This window comes from Amborella trichopoda, chromosome 8 (assembly GCF_054954075.1).
Source record: "Amborella trichopoda isolate Santa Cruz 75 chromosome 8, AtrichopodaSantaCruz75HAP2 v2.0, whole genome shotgun sequence".
In the NCBI taxonomy this organism is placed as follows: domain Eukaryota; kingdom Viridiplantae; phylum Streptophyta; class Magnoliopsida; order Amborellales; family Amborellaceae; genus Amborella; species Amborella trichopoda.
In genome coordinates, this window is record NC_142343.1 from 27093975 (window position 1) to 27117878 (window position 23904).

Consider the following 23904-nt stretch of genomic DNA (forward strand, 5'->3'; position numbering starts at 1 on the left):
AGGGTCACAATTCGTTGAAAGCAGTGAATAAAAGCTTGTGCTGAGTAGGAAAAATTACCAAAATCAACTCCACTTGTCAAGTGGTTCAAATTCAAGTATTAAAAACTCAGGATACTTCCGAGGTTTCTCCTTTCGTATTACTTTCTACCTTAATTTGACCAATAAATGGTTTCTTCAAAGTGTTGGGTTTGTGCTATGACATAGGTCCAAGAGTCGCTTCCATTTCCAGCTATAGTCACTTTACTTTATAAATGTCTTCACCAAAAAAAAATTGGCATAAGTCCCCTAGTGTTCCGAGTTAAACCATTTAACTTGACAAGAAGTCTAATTTCTAGCAGTGAGTGGACAACTGATTCTGAATTTTGAGCACTTGTTGAGAGATATAGAGATGATAAAAGCTACAAAATTTAAGAAATATCACGCCAGCAGTCTAGCTGCTTATAAAGAGAAAAAAGAGCGAAGAAGTGTTATATTTCAATCATCTATGATGTGTCATATGGTGGATATAAATAAAAAATCTTAGAATCCTATCATCGAATGAATAATATTTGACAATTACTAACACAACATAGTATTGTTTAATGGTTCCAGTCATTTAAATCTACAGTGCAATGCTATAACATACCAATGAGGAACCAATGTAAAGGTCTTTCTACACCACGTTTGACAATTCCAAATGATTCTTTCTACGCCACATTTGACAATTCTAAATGATCCTTTCAATCAGTGTTGCAGTTACTCCAGAACAAAGAGGGAGCAGTGGTAAAGGTTATAGTTTTAGGGAAGATCCCAAGGCCTACAGGTTTAGATTGTGGAGTGAGAAGTATACTTTGAACGATAGAAAGATAGATGGCGATCCCCTTACAATAACACAGTTCTCCCTAACATGTAACAAGAATTCATTAACTTTTCCCCAGCCCCATATCACATACAATAGAAACCACTTGCATAAACTCAATATAAGAAATCAAGCCAACTGGAATGCTACATCCTAGTTGAGTACTAAATGAAATATCCATAAATCCTATGTGAGTTTCAACCCTCCTGAAGTAGGAACCAGCATGACATCTACAAGGAAAAATAAGCAACATCCAAAATTTTAAAATGCTCCCTATGATGCAATCTCAAATCACAACTTATTTAAAAAGGCATATGCATCACCCATATGATATACCTCTTGATCTGATTTCTCATTCTCGAACTTGGGATAAAAAGTTGCCCTGATCTGGGCTTGTGAATACGTATTCTTGTCCACGGTGAACTCCGCCCCCGTAGGTCCCCTTATCCCCCTCTGGAATACAGTGCTTAAGCTATTCTTCACAACCTTTCTGTCTGTTTCTTTATCATTTTTACTCTTCGTATCAGTTCCACTATCAACGTTAATGGTAGATTCTTCTACTGATTCAGCTCCACTTACAGTGGAATACGCTTTAGGCATCCATATGCCTTTCTGAACCTTGGTAGGAGAGGCAGGGGTAGTAAAAAGAGAGATGGTCCCATATTGTATTGGAGGAATAGAATTAATCGACCACTGACCAGAAGTCTCTGGCTGTTGAGAACAACAAGGTGAATCTTGTCCGCATGGATGATAATCCTCTGAAGCATGGACTGGAACAATTATTGTCTTCGGTCTTAAAAATTCCAAGTTGGTGTTTGAAGTGAGAGGGCGCTGGGATTCTGATATTTGTAACTGGCTGACATGGGTAGAGAGAGACTCATTTATGTTTTGCTTGGACATCTCTCTCCACTGTTGATCCCTCGTACTACTACTGACTCTTCCCTGTACAACGAATTGATACGACACAATCAGAGCAGGTTCCATTGAACTATATAAAAACCAGGAATTTTCATTAAAAAAATCAGCATAAAAAAGCTCAAAATATAGCATAAAAGGGCTCCATGGATTCCGGATAAAGAGAAGTAAGGATTTGCAGAAGCCACAGAACATGGATTTTGTAGAAGGTCATTTTCCTAGATTTGGATGACATCCCAAAAAGACCATGACGAAGAGTCTAAAGTAGTTTATAGAAACAACAAAAAACTCAGAAAAATATTGAAGAATAGAGATGTGAAAAAGGCACTATCCCTGTACAAAGATTGATATACGGAGATTCAACGCAGATTCCCATGAACTTCATCAAAATACGAAAAAGCACATAAAAAATTATAAATCTGAGCTCGATGGATTTTGCAGAAGGCGAAATGAATGAATCGAGCACATGGCCCTACTAAAGCTCAAGAAAACACAATAATCTTTGGCAAGAGACGGATTTCTAAAACCAGGAGGACCATCAAAAAGAAAAATATTTGTCCTAACATAGAAGTAGTAAAAAATAACGCAAGCCCGAGAGAGACAAAGAGAAAGCTCCATTGTCGATGCATTTATCGATTAATGGAGAGATAGAGAGAGAAGCTCCATTGTTGATGCATTTATCGATTAATGTACCTGATCACGATGATGTTGTTGATGCTGGCGATGGTTAACCATTGGAGAATGAGAGAGAAAGGTGATGAACCTGCGATGTGAGGAATGGGGGAAAAGAGGAGCAGAAAGACCAAAAGAGAGTTTTAGAGAGAGAAAACTTCGAGAAGCCGACATCCACTGGATTGTTGCGCTCTTTTCCTCAGTACTTATAATGTTGTTGCGAGTGCCCAGGCACAATAATCCCCTGCTTGTTGACACTGAAGCAAGTTTCACCATTACACGTTGGCCCTAGCCCTAAACATCGGTCCAAACTACCGCCTTACTGTTCTCTCTCTTCTCAACCGAGTCCGCTCCTCTACCCTCGCTGTCTGGAGACCGCCAGTCTTGCTTCCTGCTCGCAGTGTTCCCCCCTTTAAAATACTCCTCTCTCTCTACTGTTTGGCACGCTCTCACAAAGAGTTTGGTGCTCTCTCTCCTTTGCTAGAGGTGCTCATTGCCTTGACCCTCAAAAAAGTGTGATGTGATCCATATGATCATCGTAACCGTGATTACCGTCGGATGTATTTCGCTCCTGAGATGTGCCTTTTTGAGTGGGGATCTACTGCCCTGAACCGATTGGGCCCCACTTGGGTCATTGGAGCCGGTCAAGTCTGATCGTGTGTAAATAAAAAAATTTACTATATGTAATTTGCAGTACAAGTTAGCTCGGGCTTTATACATAATTACGAGAACCCCTCAAAATCTTACTTTGTGCACAACTTCCCCCAATTTAAGTTTTGTTAGCAATTTTAACCACACGTTGACATTCCTAACAAATACCCCCAGTCCAAAAAAAGGTCATATGAATACCAAAATACCCTCTAGAATCTAGAAAGCATATTGTCCAGTACAAATTGGGGGAGATCCGACACTTTGCTTCTGGAAAGCATGCGGTCCGACACAAATAGGTACAGTCTGACACTTTGGGCATGTGGTCCGGCACAAAATGGGAGACGGTCTAGCACTTTGAGCTTCTGGAAAGCATGTTGTCCGACACAAAATAAGGGCAATCCGGTACAAAATGGGGGTGGTCTGGCACTATGGGCATTTTCATCAAAAAAATATGACTTTTTGACTTGTGGGTATTTGTTAAGAAGTTCAATTTGGAGTAAAAATTGCTAAAAATAAAAATTGGTTGGGGCTAGGTTGTCTAGAAAGTCTCCTTTTCGGGGGGGCTTTGTAATTTATCGAACAATCAAAGTAAAGCACACGTTCAACTAGTATCAAGAAATGAGCTTTCAATACTCGAAATTTGAATAATAGCCTCAAAATATATTTTCATCTTTAAAATTTAAAACTTTAAAGATAGTGTAGATCAAATCAATCCATAAAAACTTGAAAATCTTGAAAATTGACAGTTCAAAAATGCGTTACAAGATGCACTATTTCAAAACTTGAAATTCATTTTTTTCTCATGTCCATGCATCTTGATGTCGAGATGATCAATTTGAAGATATTTGGGCATCAAAACAACCTCAGGGCTTCCTTCCCAATCCAGCAAAAGTGGTTTCGGTTTGATAGTCGGTGCCCTTTTTGGACATAGGAGCTATTTACCGAGATTCAAATCAATTGACAGTTGGAGGCCCCTTTGGGTCTTGTAACGCAGTCTACCAAGGCCTAGTCAGGTGCCTTTGGAGCTTGATCCTGAACTAAAGCATGTACTGCAGTGGGGGCCTTATTAAGGCTTGGGACCTATTATGTTAAAATGGTGATCTAATTTGGTAGTTGATAGGCCTTTGGGGGCATGTAACCCGATTTGTTTGAATGATTTTGTTTTTGTTGACTTCTTGGGGGGAACTTTTTGAAAGGTTGCCAGTCCAATTTACTATCTTGGTGATCTTTTTGACATTCAAGAGCCCTTCAGGGCTGACCCAAATTGTTGCAGCTTTTCAATTATTTTTTATTTAGTAGAGGGGTGCCCCTTTGAGGGGGTATTGCTTCCCAAGCTACCGAGCTTTTCAATTTGAGTTGGTTGAAGCCGCCTAGCGAATGTTGCATCAATATGTTTATTGGTTCAGTAGTTGGGTGCCCTCTTCAGGGGCATTGCCTCTTAATACTACTGAGCTTTTCATCTTGAAGTGACTGAAGCCGCCTATGAAGGCGAGCGCTACATTCACCTTTTTATTGGTTCAGCAGTTGGGTGCCCTCTTGAGGGGCATTGTTTCCCAAACTACTGAGCTTTTCAACTTGAACTGGTTGAAGCAGCCTATGAAGGCGATCATTACATCAACATTTTTATTGGTTCAGGAGCCCTTTTGAGTTTTCAAGTGAACTTGGTGGAAGTGGTGCCGCATAACGGTTTTCACCAACTCCTTCCTTGTTTGGATCTTTTACTCATGACTTCATGGTCACATCCATCTTTAACTACTTTTACTCATGATGATCATTATCGTACTTGCATCATGCTCGGTTTCATCTTTTTTTGGAATTTTACCCATGGCTTCATGGCCACGTCCGCCTTTCTTTTCATTTTTACTCGTGGCGCCTTTTCGGGTTTTCACCATGTCGATTTTTTTTCTTTTTAAGCTCTTTTACCCATTGCTTCATGGCCACATCCGCCTCTATTTTCATTTTTCTGATAATGTGTGATGAGATGCATGGTGAAGGGTGGGAAAGTCCCCTTATTATTGATGATATAGATGCAAGAGTGGATTTGAATAAGATTTTGGGATGAATGGGTATTTTAGGTGGTTTGAAGAGGGTCATAATGGAGTTGTGGATGGTATGACCATGGAAACATGGTGGTTTTGATGCGACATTGAAGGGTTTAAACGACACATGGAATGGATGGACTGAAGACAAGGGAGTCATGAAGGGTGCGACTCGACTGGGGAGATAAGGTAGCTGATAAAAGTATGGGCACCCATGTTGAATTGGATGGTTGTGATGGAAGTGAAGATGAGAGTGAATGGATGCAACTCCACTGGGGAAATGAATACTTGATGAAGACCCAACTAGGGATCCATCTGGGGAAAATGGAGGTTTCATAGAGTTATGAGAGATGAGGGTGTGGATAAAGCTAAAGAAGGATGTAAAGGTATGAAGATGAGGGAAAGGGGATGGTAGTGGGGAGATGAAGAACATGGGGGGAAGTGAGAGGGAAGAAGGAGATAAGGGAGAGAAGAGGTAGAGGAAGGAAAGAGAGAGAGAGAGAGAGGAGACTGGCATCTAAGCTGACGGGCTCGTGAAAGTGAAAGAGAGGAGAGGGGGAGAGAGAGAAGGAGGAGGCTAGCCCTCATGAGAGTAATAGAGGAGAGAGAGAAGAAGGGGAGAGAGAAGAAAGGAGACTGGTAGCCAGGGCGCAGGTCCTGTGAGGGAGAGGGAGAGAGGGGAGAGAGATAGAAAAAGATGGGGGGTCTAGCTCCCCCTTTCGGGCATAGAACCCCCGCCTCCAAGGCCATTTTTGGCTTCAAATAAGCCATTTTCAACTAGGTCGGGCCATACCTTCGCAATGGCCTTGTCTCGCATCCTTTGGATGTCATTTGGGCCTTCAAAACGGCGTTTGAACAATAATGGCCCAGAGTAAATTTTGACATGTATGCCTTTGTGTAAGGGCAGGTGAAGTCTTTTTGCTTCTTGCATTTGACTTGAATGACCTTCATCTTCTTCCAACTAACCCTTTCTCATGGACTTGATGGGAATAATGGCTTCGTGAAGAGTTATAGGAGAAATGGCCCATTTTTACTCATTGCCTTGGAACAATCCCCTGGCTTTGTCAGCTCAGAGTATCCAGTATCCAAGTCATGCCTGTAAATTAAAAAGGGCTTTAAATGACCTTAAGCAAGCACATCAGATTTGATCAATTTATTGTATACTTAGTATCATTGGGGTTTTATTGTAGCATAACTTATTTATCTCTATTTGTTTGTCGCAATCCTCAAGGCAATATTATCCTTCTCCTCTATGTTGATGATATTATTATTTTAGGTGATGATTCCAATATTCTCTAATGATTTATTTTCCAACTTGGAAAAGAATTTGCAATGAAAGATCTTGAACCTCTTTACTACTTTCTTAGCATAGAAATATCTTATTTTTTAGGTGGGATCTTTATGTCACAAAGCATATATGTCAGAGATCTTCTTGATAGTGCCCAGATGCTAGGTGCCAAACCTATTTAAACACTAATAGCAGTGAAGGATAATGTTCACGGGAGATCTAATCCATTCCTTGATCCATCTCTTAATCATAGTAGTATTGGTGCACTGCAATTCATTATTATAACACAACTTTTCCCATAGTTTTAATACAGTGTGTCAAATTATGCATGCCCCTACAATTGCATATTTTTAGGTAGTTAAGTGAATTATTTGGTATCTCAATGGTATACAATCTTAAGGTATATGAATCATATCTGCTAGTTCACATGAGTTATATGCTTTCTCAGATGCAGACTAGACTGGTATCCAAATACTCGTCGTTCAACCACTAGTTTTTGCTCCTATATGGTTTTATTTTCATATATTGAAGTATTAGTAAACAATCGACTATGGCTTGTTCAGGTGCTGAAGCTGAATATCGATATATGACATCCATTGCTGTAGAATTAACATGGCTTTCTTCTGTTTTTCGAGACATTGGGGTGCCATTTCCTCAGCCACCAATAGTTTTTTTGTGACAAATATTGGGTGTATTTTCAGTCATATACTAGGCTAAATACATTAGAACGAATGCTCGGTAGAGTTTGAGGAGATATGAGCTTTAATGATGAATGCTTGAAGATGTGCCTTGGGTTGAGTATGCTTCTAGTCCTGATATGAGGCTAGGTGCATTCTAATCAACATTTGACAAAGATATCAACATCGAAAGTGTTGAACCGACGCTTGAGAGAGGGATTGATGTAAGTGTAAAGTTTGTAATGAATGCTGGATAAGTGTGTTGGAAATATGGCCTATCAAGGCTTAAATTCCAGTAGTCTCTCATTCAGTGGGAGTGATTGAGATATTGAAATCTTAACATCCTGTGAAATGGAGCCCATATTCTTTTACCCCAAGTACGCATGAGGTATCGAGAGTTCACGTGTTGAGAAAGCAATTTCTCAAGGAGGTGTGAGGGTTACCTCCTAGTCAGGATTTTATAGGTTAGCCTCATGTTTAGCTATCATCGGTCAGGGCTTGGATAATCCAAACGAGAAAAATATAACCCGAGTACTTAGTGAATATTTGCCTTGTATGAAATGGTCAAGACTTGTGAGACATAAATCTATATTCTGACACGAGACCATTACATGGCTTGTGCATTTTCATTTCATATGGGAAGTCGCTCTTCCAAATGCGTTATCATAGCTTAGAAGAGCTAGTGCACATGTGCTTTGAGATGACCCCTATAATTGAGTTAGATCATATCCCACAGGGGAACACCTGTAATCTATTGAGAGCCGAATAATTGCCAATTCTGGCTCAGCGGCTTTGATATGGTCAATTATGTGTCATTACTTTAGACTGTGGAACATAAATCTATTTAGTCGATCTGAGACTCGATGGAATATCATTCGGGACTAGCCCAATGGAGTACTATGATACATATAATTATTAGCCTGAGATCTCACTATACCTTTTGTCTAATTTTACAATGATGAAAAAAACCTAATACTTGCTCAAAAACACTTTAAATATTTATTGTGAATTTTAGAGAAATTTTTTGAACTTTAATTGCTAAAAAAATAACGTTTTTCAAATTAGTTGACTCAAATTCCACTTTAGTTCAGACATGATAGTGACATAAGGCTGCCATGTGGCACCCCACACCTCACTCTAGGATCACCGCCCAGCTAGGCACTGATCCCTAGGCGGGGGACTAAATTGGCAATTGGTTGCTTGTTTTATAAGGGGTTATGTTATGGTGTCTTGTTATATTTTGTTATATAATGTTATAACTTAAGACCCATCTTTTTATCACGTCTTAATTAAGTCACACATGGGTCATGCATGACATGTGTGAAGTTTAATTAATTTATTTATTTGATATTAAAGGGAAAATCCATTTTTCAAATTTGAGTTGAAAAATATCTTCACATACATTTGTGAAGGGGACATTATCTTTAAAATGATTGGTTTGAAATTTTAGATCTACAAAGTGATTGGCTGTGATAAAGTAGAATATCTCCACATATGTGAGCTTTACCAATTACTTCTTTGCCCTTTAGCCTTTGTGATTATCTACTCTAATACATTATTAAAGAAACTAAGGGTATTTTTGCAAGGCCATATTAGATACAATTGGAACAAAAACATGGGCCAATGACAAAATGGTAAAGTGGCATAACTTATGTTTAAGGGGAGTGATAATAGTGTAAAATCCCATCATTTCATCTTAATGGTTGGATGGGGATGGGTGGCTAGGTACATTAGCCTCTAATACATTAAAAAAACACATCATGAGATCTCAAACCCCAACTATTTCTTAACCCTTGAACCATTTTGGAAATTTTGCCCCCCCCTCCATTTTTCTAATTGTGAGAGAAAATTAAAAAGAGAGATTTTAGAGTTCCATTAATGGTGATCTTAATGGTGGTCATCATTTCTTATGCTTAAGTCCATAGTGTGCATTTTTGGTAAACTCCATAGAATTTTCTTTTCTCATAAGATCATATTCTTGGCATCTATAGTTGTTAGAGTTTTGAATTTATAAAAGTTTCATTGATCTTAGAATCCCCATTTGATCATCTTTTTCATCATGCTTATTCATATTGTGGTCATTCATGAGTTATAACCTATATGCATGAAAATCCATGATCATGCATAGTATTCATTGATTACTTTGCTTCAAATTCATCAAATAATTTAGTATCAGAGTGTCACTCAATTGTCAGAACTTGTTCATCACGTTTTTACCTATGGGGGTTCATAATCTTTTCATACAAGATTGTTTTGGCGGTCCGATGAATCACCGTGTGTAGTTTGGCCATAACTCTCTTGTTCTTTATCCGATTCAACTCAAACTTTTTGCATTCTATTTTGGATGATAATTCTGGTGTGTTGATATCTTAAGAAGTAATTTTAATGTGTGTAATTGTTTCCCATTTGGATTAGACACTCTTGTGAGATTGAACCACTTTTGTACAATCAGAAATGACAAAATTAAGTCTTTATAAGGCCCGATTGCGTAGCCCCGGCACAAAGGGTTCGAAACATGGCTTTTCTACTTTAATTTGGCATTATAATCCCTATTTAGTTGATTTTATTCCTTATAATTTTGTTTAGATTAGTTGCATGTTGTATTTAAGTTTTATGACATAAGTTATGTAATTTGTGTTATGAAAGTGTAATTCATAAGCTAGTATTGCTTTATATGTAATTGCCCCATAAGGGATTGGTATTTGAGTTTATTTACAGTGGTTTTACAAGGCTAGAAATGATTGTAATTGTTATTTCAAGGATTGTAACTTGTTCACTTAGTTTGGTTTTTAGCAAGTGGCTTGTTGAGGGTGTTCATTTTGCCTTGTTTTTTGGCTTAACAATTTGCTCTACTCTTTGTATCCACTATCAAAGTGAATGTTGGATAACTGTCTTAAAAGATGGTTGATAAGATATGAGTATAGTTCTTGATAACACTTATTCAGATATGCCCTAGATATGACATGAAAAATATGATATGCCCAAGATTTATTATACGAGGGCCCCGATATGCGTTCAGAGTCTTGATTCATTAGTCAGCTCCTATATGTCTTGACTTACGACCGATAAAAGATATAATACCAATAGTTTGTCAGTTAAGCCTATTCAATTTTAACTTACAATCGATAATAAAAAATATGAAAGCCATCTCATTATGAGACTGGTTCTAAGATACATATACTCTTAAAGCCCAATATGTTTATCCATGTGATATGTGGAAGAACTTGATGCGGTTTTGATGTACATATTTTCTTGAATCCATCGTTAGTTACACGTGTGCATCATAACATATGGTCTATGACAAGGTATTATGAAGATGTTTCAATTTGAGATGAGACTCTGGGATATGTATACTCCCGTGGCATATACACGCATCTCCAATGGATATTTGAGATGTTTTGGATGAGATGTGATATGACTCTTTTAATCCGTCATTTGTTAAAGATGTGGGGCTTTAACAGACAGAGCATAAGGGGAACATCATCATATGTTGAGGTAAATCCTTGAAGATATACATGTTGATGCCTGATATGCCTTATTTTGGCAATGATATAACTTGGGCAATATTCGAACTTGGCTTAACTCATGTCCATATCCACTGTTAGTTAAAATATGCCTTGACCGATGCCTTAAAACTTGATGTTTTGGGATTAAGCCGAGACTTTTCAGAGGCTCATGTTCAAGGCATTATATCCCTTGCCCTAAAGTTTCATATCAATCGCATGTGAATTAACTCATCATCCGCATATCCCGACAGTTAGAGCCTTAACAACTCTATACCCCGTGCATAATGGTCAGGATTGACACCCGATCACCAAAATTGTGATTTTTCTCTCGATATGAGGAATTTTCTAATAGGACCAGGGCCATTAGAAAAATCTATAACCCTTAAAAGGTGCGGCATCGATTGATTTATATATTAGAAGCGGTTGCAGCCGCAATTCTCTGGTTTTGATGATGCGATTTCTAACAGAAACACAGTTGTTGGGATGAACCATATATGTTTCATTTGTGATCCATTTTCAGCGAGACTTTGACCATTATGTTCATCTTTGAACTCTCTTTCACCTCTCCAAATGTTGTGAACAAAGGATGCACCATCAGGAAGCGATTGAGAATATATGAAGATGTATCCAACTAAGTTGCAAAAATTTAATGAATAGGTGATAGAAGACACCAGAATCTCTAATTTTTCTCAAGATGATAACTCTGTTAATTAAGATATCCGTGAATTCAAATTAAGAGATAAGCATTGAATGACATCTGTGTGAAAAAATGATCAATCTTAATCTATAAGGACGTCAAGATAAACGACATGATAGCGTGAATATGAAGATTAGCTTGGAGATAAGGTTAAAGATGAAGATCGAAGCAAAGATGAAGATCAAGATATGCATCAGATGAAGATGAAGGGTGTGCAGATTAAAAGATCATAGTTTCGTAATTACCAATTGAAAATAAAAACTTATCAACTCATGAAAGCTATAAAGGCATATCTCTTGATTAGAGAGGGGTTCACATTTTTCTAATCTTGATTCACATATCAATCAAGACAATTTTTTTGGTTCCTTGCTTTAGTAAAGAGTGAAATTAAGAGAAAGACTGATTGAGATATACATAGCGTGAAAGGGACAGTTATCATATATGACTGTTCTCTTAGCATGGTCAATACAGAGAGAGAGATAGAGTAGTTTATTTTTCTGCAATTCACTTGAAGGCCGTTCTCGCAGATCACACTTGAGGATCGGTATCCTTGCGTTTGAACACAAATATATGAGCTGATATGCCCTTTGATATTATTTCCCCTTTTAAATGCATTTGTATATTTTTTTCCTAGAAACGAATGTGTAGGTTTCAAGGCTTGAATCAAAGGTATTTGGCCTAAGTCAAGTTGATATAAATTGTAACAGAGGATTAAACCTCTGAAATTGTTCTGTTCCCAGTATATACATATATAAAACCTGTGTTTCTATAATATGGAATGCATGGGCGAATTTGGCCCCGAGTGCGATGTCCTCTGGTCTTTGTTTGGAGTCTAATGTTTGTTTAAATATTTTAATCGATATAAGCATCGCATTTTTCGAAGCATCCAGAACAATGCTTTCTATATGATAGTTAATCAGGTTTTTCTTATTAGGACAAAGCGCATTGAGTTAGACTATCATTTTGTGCATGAAAATGTTGCTATTGGATACTTGTCACTTGGCTAGTTTATTCTAGAAATCAAGTTGCTAGTATCTTCACCAAGTCATTGCCTTGGATGTTTTTCTAGATCTTTGCTTCAAACTTGGACATTGTGGGAGCACGAAAGTGATGCTAATAACACATTAATAAGGATAAGTGGTAAGAGAGAGAAATGAACTTTTGATAAGATAATTCTGACTCACACAAACATTAAGGTGGTTCTGTCATTGTATACATAATAGTGACAAAATGGTATAATTGACACTTTTCTATCTTGGTACATGCAACACTTTCCTATCTTGTTACACACTATATATACTTTCCTATTTTATTACATTCTCTCAACAAAAAATTGTTGCTTTTCTAAATTTGGGGTTTAACTAGCTTGGGTGAGTGGTAATATTTTCTGTTATTCTCTTGAAGTTTTTCTAGCAAAACTTGTACACATAACTGCATAAATAGTTCATCTCATGGGTAATTTTGTGAAGGATTCACTCCAAAAAATTGTCAGTGCTGTAATCAAAGAAAACTCTGTTTTCTTCTAGATATGTTGAAGATTATTAAGTGTGTTGGTGTTTGAGAGGCTCCTCCCATTAAATGTAACATTATAATGTAGTGCAAGCTTTCAGGTGTCATGTAGTGATCCTTTTTTATTGTCCTCCGGCAAATGTGTACTTCAAATTATAACTGTATAGTTTTTCGAAAAAACGTTACAATTACAACTTATTTTTTTTAAGCATGTTTAGAAACACTAACAACATAGTAGGAGGTTATACCATATTTTTTTAAGAAGTCAATTCAAATGCTAAGGATTTATGAGAATCCAAAACCAAATCACATTTCAATGTAAAATGTTGCTACAGTGTTTCTTTTCTAATATGTAGGCACAATAGCACACTGGCACTTTTAGCCTTTTTACCCCTATTACAGGTTTCTTTCTTTTCTTTTTTGCTTTTCTTTTCATTGCAAAGAAAGCTTACGTTATAAGATTGATGACATTTCTACCCTTTGTAGGTAGTAGACAACTATGGAGTGGCATTTTTTTTTTTTTACAAATATTATGAGCTTTTATTCAAAAGATGCTTCAAAAGCATGAGATTACAAAGATGGAATCAAAAGTTAGAAGTTTGCATCGAGGTAAGAGAAAGTCCATTCTTAGCAAGGCCATCGGTAGCATCGTTAGCTTCTCGGAGGGTGTGGCCGAATGAAATTCTCAAATTTGGCAGAGCACAAAGATCATGAATTTTAATCCAAAGGGTAAATAAGGACCAAGGGATCATTTGCTCTCTCCTACACCATTTAATAACATTAAAGGAGTCCCCTTCATTTATAATATTTCCATAAAATCCCTTCTCAATAATAATTTATAGGCCTTGTATGAGGGTAGTTAATTCAGCTTGATTGGCAATCGTAGAGCCACATGGATCAAAGTAAGAGAAAAGAACCATTCCTAAACTGTAGCGAAGAAGCCCACAACACCCGTCGGGCCTGGATTTCCAAAGGAGCTACCATCAAAGTTAAGTTGAGGCAATCTTCTGGAGGTGAGATCCAAGTTCTAAGGGGACGGCCAGAGAATGAAAAAGAGTTTGCAAAATTTTGTAGATTGACATAAATGTCAGTCCAAAGAACTCCCCGACCTTCAAGTGTGGAAGAGAACCAATTCCAAAGAGATTGTGAAATACGATCTTTTACTTGAGAAACCCCATCAAAAGTTCTCCTATTTTGTTCTACCCATATATGTCACGGAACAATACTTCTGAAGATTTTCCATATCACAACTCCTTTCTTTGGTAATCTCGACACAACAAGATGGTTAATAATGCTAATGAGGTTCAATGGTAACATAAAAAAACGACCAACATGGAGAAAGCCTAATACCATAAGATAGCAGAAAAGGATGGTGTAAGAAAAGATGAATACCATATTCTTCATCATTTTTATACATCAAGCATACCCTTCCCTTGCAAATTATCCACTGTTAAGTATTTTCCTTGGTAAGCACCCCATAGAAAAGCTTGGATTTTAACTTAAATAGGCCACTTCCAAATACAACCAAGTGTGGAATCAGTGTTACGTACCCGATCCATAAAGAGAAGCATGTACACATATTTAGCAGAAAAAACCAATCATTTTCAGATTCCCAAATGATCATATCCTCAAAATTAGGAGAAAAATATACTTGTTCTAGTTGATGTAAGAGATTTTGCAGCTGTGAAATGACAAAATCCGAGAGCCTATTGTAGAGGCAATCAATATTTCGGACCATACTATTAGAAGGTGAAGAAGATACCAGATCTGAAAGTTTTGTATCAAGTTGAACAACTTTGACGAAGAGGTCAAGGAACATAGAAAATAGAGGTGCATCACGAAGCCATTTGTTAAACCAAAAGAAAATGTTTTCTCCATTGCTAATTAACCATATGATATTACTGAAGACAATATTTATGTAGTTATAGATATCTTTTCAAATCTGCGATGTGAATTTACCTCATCTACTTTTTTTGATCTGATGGGTAAGATGATCGAAGTCATACTTAGCAATCAACATATCTGTCTAAAGATGTGAAGAGTTCTGAAAAATTCTCCACCACCATTTGGATAAAAGTGCCCAATTCATAAGTTTTAACTTTCTGATACTCAATCCCTCTAGTTTTGAGGGCATGCAAACTTGGTCCCAAGTCACCAAGTGATTTTTCTGTGATTATCCTCCACATTACCCTAGATGAAATTGTGCATATATACTTCAATTAGCTTGATGACTTCACTAGAAATCTACAATATAAATATCAAATAGATGGGAAGATTTGCATAGGTCGATTTGACCACCCAAAAATAAAGTTTTAGTCTTCTAAAAGTCCAATTTAACTTGATATATGTAAATGTGAGGGTCCCAAATTGCTCGAGAGAGCTTACAATTAGAGATAGAAACCTCAAGGTATTTAAGAGGAAACTTATCAATTTTACAGCCAAATACATAAGCAAGCGAATCCATAAGGCTGTTAGAGTAAGAAATGTCCACAATCGAAGTTTCATGAAAATTAACTTTGAGACCCAGAGCTAGCTAGCAGCAAAGGAGAAAAGTACTCAAATTCTAAATTTATTCTTGCTTTGCATCACAAAAAATCAAGATATCATCTACATATTACAAATGAGAAATAGTTGGCTCAGATGAAGAAACATTGAAACTTGATAGAAGACCTGCATTCACAATATTCTTGAGCATTAGATTGAAGTCTTCTGCTACTGGAATAAAGTATAAAAGGAGATAAAGGGTCTCCTTGCCTAATACCCCTAGAAGCATGAAAAACCCCTTTAGGAGAGCCATTAATAAGAACCAAAAAATGGGCCGATGAGAGGCATCCCATAATCCAAGAAATCCATCTACCACCAAACCTCATTCTTCTAATAATCTCATGAAGGACTTACCATTCAACTCTATCAAAAGCTTTCTCCATATCTAATTTAATAACCACTCCTGGTTTCTTTGATAGTTTTTTAGAGTGAATGCATTCTTGGGGTACTGAGAATGCTATCCGTAATCATATGGTCTGTAATGAAGACAAATTGTTCATCAAAAATCACAAAAGGAAGAACCAACTTAAGTTTATTTGCTAAAATCTTAGCAATAATTTTGTACAAACTAGATAAGAGGCTAATCGGCCTAATATCACCAATATCAGCAATGACATCTTTTTTTGGAATTAAAGAAATATATGTTGAGTTAATACCTTTAAGCACGTTACCAGTAGTCATGAATTCCTTAACAATTAAAACAACATCATCCTTGAGCAAATTCCGAAATCACTGAAAGAAAATGAGAGGAAAGCCATCAGAGCCCAGGAGAGCAAAAACTGCCAATTTGGCTTATTCGATTGTAACTTCTCTCTCTAAATCTGAAACCAAATAAGGTGGCTAAGATTTAAAAGGAACTCCATCCAAAATTAATTTTACTTAAAAAGGCATTTTTAAAGTATCTAATAATGGCTTCATCATGGGTTTTATAGTCACCCTCTTATACTCCAAGTAAACTCATGGCAGATATGTCATTTTGCCTTCTTCTCAGATTTGCAATTACATGAAAGAATTTGGTGTTCCTATCACATTCCTTAAGCCATTTAACTCTTGATCTCTATTTCCAATAAATTTCCTCCATCTTAAGGTAATCATGTAACTTATTAAGTAAAACATTCTTGTTAACCATCATCTCTTCAAAGAGATTATGATTTTCCTATATTGCGTTTTCAAGCATCTCTAAATCCATCAAAGTATATTCAATCTTGCCCTTAAGCTGATATTGGTTTTCTTTTTTCCAAGAGATGAGTTTGTGGTTTAGGCAGACCAACTCTTTATGAAGACAAAAGCCGAAACTGCCCAAAACATAACTGTTGGCCCATGTTTGTTTGATGATTTCAATAACCTCAGGCTCCTCCAGCTAGTTTATATCAAAACGAAAAAGCTTAGGCCCAGATAAAACTTCCTAAGTATGAAGATAAATAAGCAAATGGTTAGAGGAAAGCTTGGTAAGAGCATTAACCTTAACCAAAGGGAAGACTCTTTCCCAAGCCTCTGAAACAAGGAAACGGTCAAAGTGTTTTTCAACATTAAAACTACCTTTTTCGATGGATTTTTGAGGTGCATCCGTAGTTGCATCCTTTTATAAACTTTTTCCAAAGAATAAAGAGAACACGATTTCCTATTTGAACAACCTACGAAGAATGACCCAGTCTTCCATATCTGACTCCTCTCTGAAAATCTACAAAAGAAGAAAAATAAATACAACCATGGAAGTACGAATATCCAATTCCAAATAAAAATGAATTCCGTATTTTCAAGTGGTGTGGTGGATGATTTTCCATTCCATTCCACTTCATGAAGAGTAAGCAGGAAAAGTTGTAAACAGCCAAATAGACATGTGGAATCTTCCTCGTGCACACGCACGAAAAGAGTGTCGTGGGCAAACAGTCATTTGTTTCTTTGTTCTTGTGTCTGATGCTGCATCAGAGGACACACAGCTGAGAAAGAACAGAAGTTACACTTCCATGTCTCATCTTCACCGACATAACCAGCTTCTCTTTGCCCAAGCCAATATTTGAGGTACCACTGGATCTGGCTTTCAAACCAATGGGCATCATATGAGAAATGGTATTCCTCAAGCAATGAATGATCTGCTTGGAGTTCGTATCTGCACAAAGACAAATTAATTTCAATTTTCATAAAAGAAACAAAGTCATAGTCCAATGCTCTACATAAATTAAGGAGCATTCTCGGAGCATGTGTATAACTAACCAATCTACCTGAGCAATAATAGGTCGTGAGCTGAAGGTAGCACTGAACACATATTTCTGAAATATTTCACTAGATATTCCAAAGTCTGCATTGTCAAAAGTTGTATGCATTCATGAAACAATAATAGAAAGCGCATGCCATTATCCTCCACTAAATCTCAGGGAGAAAAATAAACTTGAATCAATTTTTAATCAGATTTATTCATTTTCACCCTGTCATTCCAGTACAATATCCAATACAAATTCCAGATTTGAAAGTGAAATTCCAGGGTTGATGGATGATTGTACCCCATGTCTTTTTAAATATCCAACAGCTCCAAGCCAAACGAGTGGCATTGAATATATACTTTAGAAATAAGAAGAACAATATCCAAGAGCATTTTCAATTAAAAAAAAAAAAAAAAACACTGAGCATTGCAAGTTGCATACCACAAATATTGCACACAAAGTACACAAGGGGAACACAAAATTTAGAGACTTCTGTTTTAGCTTCAAGTTTTTGTTCTACGACAAGCTGGGTTTCAAATTTGACTAAGGGGTCCTTACTATCCATTAATACCCCATAAATAAATCACTGAATGTGTATAGACAAACAGTACCTTTACATCAAACCTCAAACTACCAGCATACTCCTTGACATCTTTAGACAAAATATGTTGTGGACGCAGCCTGAAAAACTCATAAAACAGGTCTGCTGGGAATTTATCAGCAACTAGATTGTCCCACAAGCACTTGTAGCACATAAGCTGTAACCTGAGAAGATATTAAAAGTTTCAAAACCTTCACAGTAGATGAGTTTCCCAAGCAGAAGTGAAAAGGAAAGGGTTTTGAATTAGAAAAACAGAAAGCAATATCATAACTTTCACGCATACCAAATGAAAAATAGATCTAAAATCACCAATTAAGGTTGACTGGCAATGTCATCTTTGAGATCATGACTTGCAAATTCAAAAGAAAGAGGTCGCACAAGTTTTTCAGGAGACATATATCTCCACGGGTAAATTTTCACACAAACAAATGGTAGCTGGTAAGAGGTCATCGAAGCACAAAGATTAAGTGAATTGAAAATTCCCCTCATGCAATCATCACAGTTAAAGACAGAATGAGGCAACAGAGAAACATAAAATTCAGAAAAGACCATTTGCAGACATTGGATCCTCGCCCAGAATATCCTTCATTACTGTGAACCATGTTGAACCTCTGATGACATGACAAGATCTGTAGTCATGTCTCAATTGCTGGCACTTGTGCCATGATCATAGCTCAGCGTTTTGATTTGTATTTACCACCGTGGTCTAGCTTTTTACTGCACTATTATTGCCACATCAGAGCATTAGCACTCAAACCGTGGTTGCAACCATCTCAAGAGGTTGGCAGGAGCTTGAACATCCTCAATAGCTCTGCCCTCAAACCCTTAATCATAGGAGGTTTCTTCTAATCGTTGAGCACCTACACAGTACCTCACTGTTCCCCACTATCATCTTCTTTCTGATTGGGTCCCTAATCTCCCTTGCCACCTCCATTCTTTCATATCCATCTTTTCCCTTTTCTATATAGTGAGCTTTCACATCATTTGAAGATACATTTGTTATTCTCTGTTAAACATAGTATAAATCTTGTTTACTGCTACCATTTTGCTCCTTTAGAAGTTGATGTTGAGAACAATTAATAGACATGTAATAACCCCGGATGCAGAATACATTTTAATTAGAAGGGATAGACCACGTAAGTTTCACTTGTGCTCATAAAGCACAGGATTCATACCTATCTAACCAACCGCTCGTCGCAGAACACAGGGTGTTATGATACAATCGAATTCATACTAGGATAAAAAAGTTCATGAAACTATGCAATCTCCTAAGTAGGCCCTGGAGATTGGATTATTCAAAAGGGGAGCCATGTCATGTAATATTTTTATGCTATCCAATAAGCCTGGAAGCACAAATGCTGAGATTTGTAGAGACGGTGACTTCTGAAGAGCATCTGTATGGGGAAACAATCAAATGAGGCTATTGTATAGAGCAAACAAAAACAGTACGTGGCATCCTCAATGACCTGCTGCTCACTGTTTAACCATACACATGACATGAGCAATACTAGGTCTAGTAATAAAGAGATATAGAGATCTAGCAAGCTTCAAACAAGCAGTCAGCAGAGAGATGACTCTATGATATGACCACCCTAGTGTACAGCAATATTTGAGATGTAGCTTCGTAGGATGTACATAAATGTAACTGTTACAAGAAAAAAATATCTATCTCATTATACTTGGCATATCAGTCCAAACATAAATTCGTATCTTCTGCCAAAACACCATTCTAAACCAAGAAAATAACACAATTACGCAATGCCCTTTGTCTGGGGCTGTGACTGCAACAAATGCTTTAAATGCAGTAATACACTTAAAACATCCGTAAGTGCAAAACAATACCAGATGACAGCATATAACTAATTGTACAAGTACTCTAAACTTGCAGCAGAAATCTTCCTTCAATGGCTACCTAGTGAAATTATTCAAACCAAACACAAACCCTTCAACAAAATAAAAGTCACAAACACGAGCAAATTAGCAGCGAGCTATCCAATAGTAGATGAAAAAAGACTAGACAACAGAAGTTAATTAGCATGGATAACCAAATCTCACTTCCATCTGTAAGAGGCACCATTTTTTCCTTTTTCATGGTAAGAAAGTAATTATTAATGTGCATAAGATTTACAATATATGCAATCTCTAAAACCAAACAGAAAGGTGAAAACACATCAAAAGAGAAAGAAAGGGGGTTATTCCTAGCATTAATTTGGAGCTAAAAATAGATCTGTAAGACCCCCTCTCACAATTGAATCTGTCACGCATTTGATTCGCACCATCTATGCAAAAAGAAACAGCAAAATTTGTATCTTCTGAAAATCTTGTCAAAAAAAAAATATCCAATCTCCAGGGCCAAAAGGATTATTTTCTTTCCTAAAAGATCATGTTGAATGGATCAGCTTCTATTATCTGGAGGCCTCATTGAGGTGAGTATCATCATATGGTTGTAAAGAGAGCAAGAGCTTCCACATTAATTGCAAGTCACAATGTAAAGCTGACATAAGAAGAATACTGCCCCAATGGGAATGAAGAACACCCCCTGAGATCCAGGATTTCGTTCCATCAAATTTCAGGTTGATCCGCCTGGGTGGTGGAATATTAATCAATGATCTGTAGATGCGAAGGCCAAATCCGATCATTTTGCCAGCCCAAGCAAATCTAACATTGAGATCCACCAATGTTCTTTCCTCACCAAAGTCCATGATATACTCAGGGATATTGACCATCCTTCAGGAAGAACCAAATTTGCTCTTAAGTGTTTCATAATTTCCGAGCTAGCTAATTGGCAAGAGGATGGCCACTTAGCCTAAAAACCAAAGGATGAGGCAAATGGCGGTGACAGGAGTTGTTTGAGGGCGGGGAGTGGGGGGAGGAACCATTGCTTGAACAAATCTTCCGTTGTGGCCAGGCAACCCAACTAAAACTGTTGGATCAGAAAAAAGAATAATCAAATATTCAGAGACCACATTGCAATGTACAAATGGTTGATTAACAGTCTATACCTGTGTCTTACACAATGCATTTATTAGGAATGAGGAGTCCTCTGTTTTGTAGGTTGTAAAACATTTAAACTCCAAAGTACATGGACGGGAACTTGGCTCAATATGGATCTGGGGAGAGAATTGTAAAATTATTTCACTGAAAAAGAGCCTGTACAAATGGTGCACCAGATCAGGTCATCCAAGCCTTGGTTTCAAAAGAACAGCAATTGCAGGCAACAAAGGCTAAGCCTGTCCCTCACCTCAAAATATCTTAGAGTCGAAATTTGGCCACCAAAGCCCAACTGGACATTGTGGTGATTAACCACTCCTGGAATAGATGTCTGGGTCATTGGCAATGTGCAGCAAGTTAGGGAAGTCAGCAAGAGTTTTGGAACCAAACCAGAGGACTTGCCAAAATCGTATTTTCATCCCTACCCCGCATGAAACCTCATGTTCATTTACAAATTCTTCAGGGACAGGATTGATCCTTTTCCACGCCGCCAAGGTACCATGGCAGATCCAAGTGGATTAATAAGCCATCCAAATCTACTAACCATATATATGGGCGATAACCTTCTTCCACAATTGACTAACCCTTTCACTGGAAAGCCACAAAGCACTTGCCTGGAAACAATGAATTGACATACATTATCGCCTCATCCCTAGGCGACCGAAGTTCTTCAGCGGACAAAATGTATCCCAATTAACTATATTAAATTTGTGACCCTCAGATGATCCCTTCAGCAAGATAGCATTTTGGGTGCTCTCAATCTTCTAAATGATGGAGACATTTATAATAATAATAAAAAAATTTGGGACACCTACATCCAGAAATAGAGAGGTGTATGGAGGTCAGACAAAGCGGCATAACCAGAGCAATTCTTAATCCTAGTGAGGTAACAACCTTACCAGATAACCAGCCACCTCTCAAAGTTCCCTGTGGCACTCTCATTCCATAAAGACAGAAAAGAAGAATGCAGCAGCGGCACTTACAAGTTAAATATCTATCATAAGAATGCTAGCAGAAATTCCATTGATTCCACATACTCATGGACCTATGATTGAGGATATACAGATAAGTTGTAGCCACAGTCACATGAAATATTAATTTTCAGAGTTTGAGCATCTTGAAATCTACATCTCCGCACTGTATGCATACAAGGTAAGCTATGCTTCCCAACTTCTGACAAAAGTTTCATTTATGCCAATGTTGTTTTACTATCTTATTCTCTTTTCTTGGATTAGAGTCATAGTTGGTGCTTATCATTCCAAGAGAGCAAACATCCATTCCTAGGGTTCAGGGTCTCTAAAGTTAATTGTAGGAATATTTTAATAGAACGTACAGACAAGAAAAACTTGCATCTGCATACATTTTATATAAACATAAACATAACCAATAAAATTTGTTTCTGAATATGGAGAAAAGCATACCGGACAAAGACAAAGTCCTAAGTCACTAGAATAGTTAAGATAATCTTCTCACATACCATTAATGGACCTATAACTTGTTAGGGGCCCTTATGATTGTCAAAGACAACTTCTTTTCTTTTTTTGTTTGAATTCAAGCTTGAAATAGGGATTTTCGTCTTACTAGATTGTGCGTGATTGACACCCAGGAGGATTTTAAAATTGTCATGCCTTTAAGTCATTAAACTTCTAATCATGTTCTGGTCTTGCTTTAGGATTATAATTATCATTTGTGTCACAGTAGTCAGTACAACAAAAATAAGGATAACTACCCTCCACCCCCACCCCCATCCCCCCACCCCAACCAAAAAAAAAAAAGAAAAAGGATATTTGGAAAATAACTTAGTGCTCATATGCCAATGAGATCCCATAACCTAATGAGAACCCTGTATAGCTAATGGATAAGTTAACCAGTGTACAATTACCAAGCCGTTTATGCAGTATCTCATGTTACTAAGCCAAATGAATTACATAATATCTTACATGATAAATTTCTGGATCTAATGAGGATAACTCATATGCTCGATACGCTGATAAGTTCTCTCATAATTCCATGTGTTAAAGGAAAATCAGCCCAAAAAGTACTTATAGAAAGTTCTAGAGAGCCATTTGAACACAATCCCACATCACTTGTTAATTATGTGCGCTTGCATGCACATGAAACACATATGCGCCACTAAGATGGCCCAAAATTTATCCAAGACATAACCATACAAAGGCAAGCATTCAACAAGGAGCACATAAAAGTTAAAGCAAAAGAGCACACTCAATCAAAGTATATCTTCAGTGGAATCATAGTTTTTCAACTGCATAAATAGCAAGTAAGTGAGGAAGAGTGAAGAACAAACCTTGCATTTCTCTTTTGTGCTTCAGAGGGAAGTGTAGAACGAGAGCGAGTTTTTGTATCAATCAAAGAAAGGTTTTTCTCATTGTCTGTAACAGGCATTTGGACCTCATCAATCACCCCAACAATCCATACACCTTCCACAAGCCCAATACTAGAAAGTGACATGGTATATCAGCAAATAATAAAATTGACTACAATGTGAGGATGCATTCAACAGAATATTGCTAGTGGCCATAACTGATTGTGGTGTTGGGGAGATCATACACTAGAAGAAAAGTAATGCGTGATCAAATGGAAAATAATGACTAGATACAATCCAGGAGAACATAAAAGCATATGAATTTTGTTTCATTTATTATAGCAAACAAGCATGGAAACTCGCATGAGAGCCTTCAACAAAATGGACAAGGACAGAAGCGCGAGAAAAGGTTAAGTTTGAGGGTATGATACAAATTATAATAAAGGAAAAAT

The 23904-nt window shown here is 37.2% G+C and overlaps 2 protein-coding genes and 1 long non-coding RNA gene across 22 annotated transcripts in view; all 3 read right to left on the minus strand.

Annotated features, from left to right (window-relative positions):
- RNL (RNAligase) overlaps positions 1-2811 on the minus strand; it is a 134838-nt gene extending 132027 nt beyond the window's left edge. For 6 of the 7 annotated variants that reach the window (XR_016061392.1, XR_016061394.1, XR_016061393.1 and 3 more), the window contains exons 1-2: positions 2447-2811; positions 1175-1780 (exon numbers count right to left, since the gene is read on the minus strand). Coding sequence is in view for 3 of the 7 variants with exons in the window: in XM_006843213.4 (XP_006843276.3) it covers positions 1175-1780; positions 2447-2701 (861 nt within the window). In the remaining 4 variants the exon portion in view is untranslated. The remainder of the gene's footprint in view (positions 1-1174; positions 1781-2446) is intronic. The other variant, XM_088874615.1, reaches the window with a different exon arrangement.
- A 12516-nt stretch (positions 2812-15327) lies between these two features.
- On the minus strand, positions 15328-16130 carry LOC148780987 (uncharacterized). Its single transcript, XR_016061399.1, has 3 exons — positions 15993-16130; positions 15691-15812; positions 15328-15462 (listed from the first exon to the last, which is right to left on the minus strand). It is a non-coding gene; the product is annotated as an uncharacterized LOC148780987 (long non-coding RNA).
- An 830-nt stretch (positions 16131-16960) lies between these two features.
- Positions 16961-23904, minus strand: part of LOC18433116 (exonuclease V-like protein) — a 45538-nt gene continuing 38594 nt past the window's right edge. For 3 of the 14 annotated variants that reach the window (XM_006843212.4, XM_088874622.1, XM_088874623.1), the window contains 4 exons: positions 23435-23584; positions 18149-18302; positions 17559-17635; positions 16961-17446 (listed from right to left, as the gene is read on the minus strand). In XM_006843212.4, coding sequence (XP_006843275.1) covers positions 17227-17446; positions 17559-17635; positions 18149-18302; positions 23435-23584 — 601 coding nt within the window. In that variant the 3' untranslated portion in view covers positions 16961-17226. The remainder of the gene's footprint in view (positions 17447-17558; positions 17636-18148; positions 18303-23434; positions 23585-23904) is intronic. The other 11 variants (XR_016061396.1, XM_020666524.2, XR_016061397.1 and 8 more) reach the window with 7 other exon arrangements.